Source organism: Aethina tumida, chromosome 3 (genome assembly GCF_024364675.1).
Source record: "Aethina tumida isolate Nest 87 chromosome 3, icAetTumi1.1, whole genome shotgun sequence".
NCBI lineage: Eukaryota > Metazoa > Arthropoda > Insecta > Coleoptera > Nitidulidae > Aethina > Aethina tumida.
Window position 1 is genome coordinate 10142415 of NC_065437.1, and position 7065 is coordinate 10149479.

At 22.3% G+C, this 7065-nt stretch overlaps 2 protein-coding genes across 2 annotated transcripts in view; both read right to left on the reverse strand.

Moving 5' to 3' along the window:
* Positions 1 to 1419, reverse strand: part of LOC109600985 (GTPase-activating Rap/Ran-GAP domain-like protein 3) — an 81236-nt gene extending 79817 nt beyond the window's left edge. The window contains exon 1 of the mRNA XM_020017180.2: positions 1315 to 1419. Within this exon, the coding sequence (XP_019872739.2) occupies positions 1315 to 1403 (89 nt within the window). The 5' untranslated portion in view covers positions 1404 to 1419. The remainder of the gene's footprint in view (positions 1 to 1314) is intronic.
* Positions 1420 to 4721: 3302 nt separating this feature from the next.
* Positions 4722 to 5258, reverse strand: LOC126264781 (peroxynitrite isomerase THAP4-like). Its single transcript, XM_049964068.1, has one exon. The coding sequence runs from the start codon at positions 5256 to 5258 to the stop codon at positions 4722 to 4724; it is 537 nt and encodes a 178-aa protein (XP_049820025.1).
* Positions 5259 to 7065: the final 1807 nt, after the last annotated feature.

The following is a 7065-nucleotide window of genomic DNA, read 5'->3' on the forward strand; positions in this document are numbered from 1 at the left end:
AAATACTGCAGGAAATTTAGATATAAGGGAATAAATTAAATTAATTTTAAAGGACGTTTTCTAACAAACTCTTTTTTTACTTTAAATGGTCTTATATCAAATCAATAATTTATAAAAAATATAAATTATTATTACTTTTTGTTTTATTATTCTGTGGCCACATAAATTAGAATGTTTAAATATTTTAAAATATAACAGGAAATTTAGATATAAGAGAATAAATTAAATTAATTTTAAAGAACGTTCTCTAACAAACTGTTTTTTCTTATTTTAAATGCTCTTATATTAAATCAATAATTTATAAAAAATATAAATTACTATTACTTTTTGTTTTATTATTCTGTGGCCACATAAATTAGAATGTTTAAATATTTTAAAATATAACAGGAAATTTAGATATAAGAGAATAAATTAAATTATTTTTTGGGAACCTCCTCTAACAAATTGTTTTTTCTTATTTTAAATGCTTTTATTTTAAATGAATAATTTATAAAAAATATAAATTAATATTACTTTTTGTTTTATTATCCTGTGGCCACATAAATTAGAATGTCTAAATATTTTAAAATACTGCAGGAAATTTAGATATAAGGGAATAAATTAAATTAATTTTAAAGAACGTTCTCTAACAAACTGTTTTTTCTTATCTTAAATGCTCTTATATTAAATCAATAATTTATAAAAAATATAAGTTAGTATTATTTTGTGTTTTATTATCCTGTGGCCACACAAATTAGAATGTTTAAATATTTTAAAATATAACAGGAAATTTAGATATAAGAGAATAAATTAAATTAATTTTAAAGAACGTTCTCTAACAAACTGTTTTTTCTTATTTTAAATGCTCTTATATTAAATCAATAATTTATAAAAAATATAAATTATTATTACTTATTGTTTTATTATTCTGTGGCCACGTAAATTAGAATGTTTAAATATTTTAAAATATAACAGGATATTAAAATATAAGAGAATAAATTAAGTTATTTTTTGGGAACGTTCTCTAACAAACTGTTTTTTCTTATTTTAAATGCTCTTATATTAAATCAATAATTTACAAGAAATATACACCAATATGTTTGTATACAGTGTGTTCATAATTAGCAATTTATACATTTTACGTTGCTCCACTTTCTGCCGATAGTGTAGTTCAAAATCAACACAGACGAGCACAGTTTCCATTGTTACAATTTGCTCCATTAACCAAATGAACATGTAAACCAATTTATTTATTTACCATCACATTAACCGACTAGAAACATAGAGAACTTGTAGCGTTACTACATGGATAAATAAATTGTGTACGCCACTTACCTAAATTGCGGATTGTAGTTCCAGTTTTGTAAGCTCGAACTGCGAATGTCCAATTTGTGTTGGGCGACGAGCGCCATCCGTCTGTTCATCCGGCCGACGGCATCCTTCGACAAGTTCTTAACACTCATGTTTATATTCGGCGATGAGTCTCATTCCGTTTCGAGTTTAAACGAATTCAATCCCTTACTTAATTGCTGATTCGATTATGTACTCGTTCGTTGAGTTGTTTTAGCGAACGATCTGTTTGTGAGCAGAATTTTTAATCAGATCAGCTCCTTAAATCCACGATAACTGCAGAGTGATTTAAGTTAATGATTTTGTCAACGATTGATATCACTCCAGTAATCAATTGTTGATAATAATAATATGTATTGAAATTCACTTTGTCAAATTGGGAAGTTTTTATAACAAGCTATCTAACTCAATTACAAATAGACCGGTACAATCTAGAATTTTGTTCGATAAGCAATTTCATTACAACCGTAATTGTATTTGTAGCTTTTTTGTTTACGGATTCTTTTTCACAAGGACAAAATTTTATTAAAAATTTCGGTCTGTTTATCAAATCTGGAAACATTATTATTATTAACAAACAAAAACAGTAGTTTAGTTAAATTTAACTTTTTTATTCATATTTTTGTATATTTTTAAATAATTAAATAGGAAATTAAAAATGTGTTTAAAAGCTTTAGATTTTTCAAATTTATATACATATTATTATTATTGTTATTATTATTATATTTTAAATAAGCAATTAATAAAATAAATAAAAATGTATATATAAAATTGGTATTTTAAAATAATTAAATAGAAAATTAAAAAAGTTTTTAAAAGCTTTACATTTTTCAAATTTATACACATATATATTATTATTATTATTATTATTATTATTATTATTATTATTATTATTATTATTATTATTATTATTATTATTATTATTATTATTATTATTACAGTATTATTATTTGAGTTAATAAGATTATAATTTTACTGTGTGAAATATTGAATTTTTTTTGTATTATTAAAATTAATTAGATATAAAATACTAGGTAGTTTTTTTACTCTTTATTGAATGTAATTATTATATATTTTGAAGAAATAATTAAAAATAGTCATATTTTAAATAAGCAATCAATAAAAAAAATAAAATTGTATGTATAAAATTGATATTTTCAAATAATTAAATATGAAATTAAAAAAGTGTTTAAAAGCTTTACATTTTTCAATTTTTTGTACATATATATTATTATTATTATTATTATTATTATTATTATTATTATTACATTATTATTATTTAAGTTATTAAAATATTTATAATTTTACTGTCTCATCTATTTTTATTATAAATTCTTTTTTATACACTTTTTTAAGAAATTTTGGATTTTTTGTATTATTAAAGTAAGATATAGTAAAATAGTAGGATGTTTTTTATACTCTTTGTTATATGTAATTATTATATACTTTAAATAAATAATTAAAAATGGTCATATTCGAAATAAGTAATTAATAAAATAAATAAAAATGTATAAATAAAACTGATATTTTTAAATAATCAAATAGGAAATTAAAAATGTGTTTAAAAGCTTTACATTTTTAAAATCTATATACTTTATTATTATTATTTGATTTATTAAAATTTTTATAATTTTCATGTGTCATTACTACATCCATTTTTCATTATAAATTCTTTTTTGACACTTTTTTTAGGAAATTTCGGATTTTTTATATTATTAAACTTAATTTAATATAAAATAGTACGGAGTTTTTTTACTCTTTATTGTATGTAATTATTATATATTTAAAATATGATCATTTTTAATTATTTGTTTAATAATAATCATTTAATAAAATAAATAAAAATTATTATTAAAATTGATATTTTATATATATATATATATATATATATATATATATATAAATCCAAAGATGACCTCATAATTTTAATAGGAAGGTCTTTCTCACCCTCCATTACAGATCCATATGGCAAAATTAGTATCTTATCATTATTAAATCGTAGGAAATTGAACGGTCTAAGAAAAAGGCGTCTCACATTTTTTACGTTTAGAAGATATCAGAGGTCAAAGTTTGAAGAATTTAACAAGCATTTCTTTTTCACTTCTAAATTGTATAACTCGTAGATAAGTAAATATTATATTATTATATATTTGTAGGAAATTAAACGCTCTACAAAAAAGTCTCCTGTCGTTAATCGATTACTTCAGCTATTTAGGAGATATTCGCATTCGAATTCCAATACGTATTGATTTTAATAGTTTTTTAACAAATATCTTAAATTAATTCATTTAAAAATCATTCAAAATTAATACTATTACTATAATTTTCATTATAAATTCAATTTTATTTTTTAATCTTTTTGGAAGATAATTTTTAATTTTTTAAATTAATATTTTATTATCAATTGAATTTAATTTTTTATATTTTTTATTATATATCATATCAAATTAATAATTCAGAGCTTTATAGAATTTGTTATATTTTGAACTAATAATTAATAAAATAAACAAAAATGTGTATTTGATTTTTTTATATTCTTATATAACCAAATAGGTTTTACATTTTTTAAGTTTATATACATATACATATTACCTGATTTATTAAAATATTTTAAACTTGTACTGAGTCATTACTACGATTATTTTCATTATAAATATTATATTTTATCATATTTAATTTTTAAACTTTTGTTAATAAAAAACTGAATTAATAATAAAATATAGTTTTTTATGTTCTTTATATAATCTTGTTATAAGATTTCTCATTTAAATCAACTTTTGACAATGTAAAAGTAAATTAATCATTGTTTATTTTACTAATTATTTGTAAAAGTAAATCAATAATTCAAGCTTTTATAAATTGTTCACTGTATGTTTAAAAAAATCAATTAACGTAATTGTTGGCATTTGACAGAAAGTTCCTCTTGTCTAATTAAATTGCTAAATATCGTAGTCATCAAAATGTAAAATCATGAAGTCAATCGGTCAAATTGAAAAGGAATGGAACCAATGACAATAATTTCTGTTTAATCCCAATGAGATATTTGTAGTTCTGTTTTTAATTATACAGAATAAAAACATTCTATATTTGTCCGAAAACAACCTACAAAATGTCAAGTGTAAACTTAATAACACGTTTGACAGCATTTTTGTGTGCCACAATGGCGAAACCCACTCATGTATATTCTCTAAGTGATTTCCCTTGCCTATTACCCTTCGGTTCGTCGACTTTCAATATGCCCGCCTCGTTTCTCCTTATTGCATGATCAACCCTACTTCTTGGCAACTCGTATTGCCAAGTTAATATAGAATATTGAAACTATTTCGTATCTAGCAATATTTATTCGGACATGAAAAGTCAATAATATTGTAAAAAGCAGTAAAAGTGGTAATTTAGCAAGTCTCCTCCTTCTTGAACAACACGTCCAAGTGTTGCGTCATCGGAGTGGCTGTCGTCTCCATGAACATGGTATACTCGAGCTCACCTTTGTCGTTGAGCCTGTAGCACCTCATCATTTTCTTAACGAAAGGCTTGCTGGCAAAAGTGATCCGGCTGATCATATCCTCGTCGGAGGAGACCGTCATCGAACCTTCCTCCACGGTTCCGCAGTCGACGGAGGAGAGTCCGAAGTTTTGGGTGACCAAAAAGTTGACCTCACAAGTTTTTGGTTTGATTCTCAAGTACCCGCACTCCAAGTGCCACGGGGTTTTCTCCTTCAACTTCCAGGTGATCGAGCTGTAGAACATGTTGGGCTGGCCTATGGATACAAACTTCATGCGCTCGCCGTATTTAAACGGCTTCATGGTGGGGTAGAATCCGTCGGCTTTTACTGCTTTCCACGTGCCCATAAGCCAGAGCATCGGCTTGATCGCCTCGTTTATTGGGGTTGTTACAAGTTCGACTTTCTTGAACAATGTGGCGGTTCTCATCTTCTGGTGATTCGGAGCTGATTCAGAGATGTGCAATATTTGATTTGATCTGAGTGTCAATTTGATTTTTCCGTTGATTCGTCAATTGTTTGTTGTTTTTGTTTTACCGATAAAAAGTTTAGGGTACATGAATATTAAATTTACAAATGGACTGAAAAAATGAATATAACCCCTTCAAATTTTTATATTTTTGTTTTTTATTCAGAAAGTGTTTTTCATATTATCTATTAATTAATACTCTGAGTTAATTAGTAGGCTATTTAGAAATTATTTTGTTTCGTTGTTATAGAAACAAATATACTAAAAAAAATATGTTGCGGAGTTTTTGTGTTTGTTGTTTTGTTAATTTTATCGTTTTAAAAAGTATTTAAATCTTCAATTTTTATTTTGTTTGTTGTTTTATTTTTATATTTTACTAAATTTTCGTAATATATTAAGTTAATTTAAAATATTGAAATATTCATTAGAAATTTATAGATAACTGTAAAAGTTTAAGTAATTAATTTAAAATTTTTATAGCAATTATATCTTGAACAATACTTTTTTAATTCGTTATTCCCGATGAAACACCATATATATATATATATTTGGATTATTAATTTATTTCCAAAAATTTTGCTAGATTGATAGTTTAATTAAAATATCTATAAAACAATCAAGTGTTCAAATCAAGTTATAATTGCTATAAAATATTTTCCAGAAACTTCTAATAAATAACTTAGTGAATTCTCACATTTAAATCAACACTAACATTAAAATCCTTGTAAAATAAAATTAAAAAAAATTATAACTATAAGAAGTGGTAATTATAAACAAATCTCCCTGTATATTTAATAATATTTAATATTTCATTATTATTAATACTATAATTTTAATCATAAATCCCCTAATTTTAATTTTTGTACGAATTTTTATATTTTTTATATTATTAAAAATGAAAAGTTTAATTTATAAGATGGTACAGCAGTTTAATTTTTTGTATTCTTAATTATTTGTAATCTAATTTGAAATTCTCACGTTTAAATCAACAGTAACTTTTAAATCCTTGTAAAAGAAAATTAATAATTGGTAAAACTTGGTAATTTTATGTTTAAAATCACCGTGTATATTTTATAATATTTACTATTTCATTATTTATTATTAATAATATTTTAATCATAAATACCCTAATTTTAATTTTATCACATATTTAAATATTTTATAAGAAACTTTGTAAAAAATGGTAATTTTAAATAAATCACCCTGTATATTTTATAATATTTAATATTTCATTATTATTGTTAATATTATTCTAATCATAAATCCCCTAATTTTAATTTTATTAAATATTTAACCATTTTACATGAATTTTTGTATTTTTATATTATTAAAAAAGAAAATTTTAATTTATAAGATGGTAATGCAGTTTAATTTTTTGTATCCTTTATTATTGTTATTCTAATTTGAAATTTTCACAGTTAAATCAACAGTAACTTTTAAATCCTTGTAAAAGAAAATTTAATTAATTTTAAACAAGTCATCCAGTATATTTTGTAATATTTCATTAAATATTTAAACATTTTATTTTTGTATTTTTTATATTATTAAAAACAAAATGTTTAATTTATAAGATGGTAGGGCAATTTAATTTTTTGTATTCTTTATTAATTGTAATCTAATTTGAAATTCTCATATTTAAATTTAAATAAACAGTAACATGTAAAGGAAAATTAATGATTGGTACAACTTTGTAAAAAATGGCAATTTTAAAGAAATCACAGTGTATATTTTATTTTAGAAGAATTGTTGAATTTTTTATATTATTAAA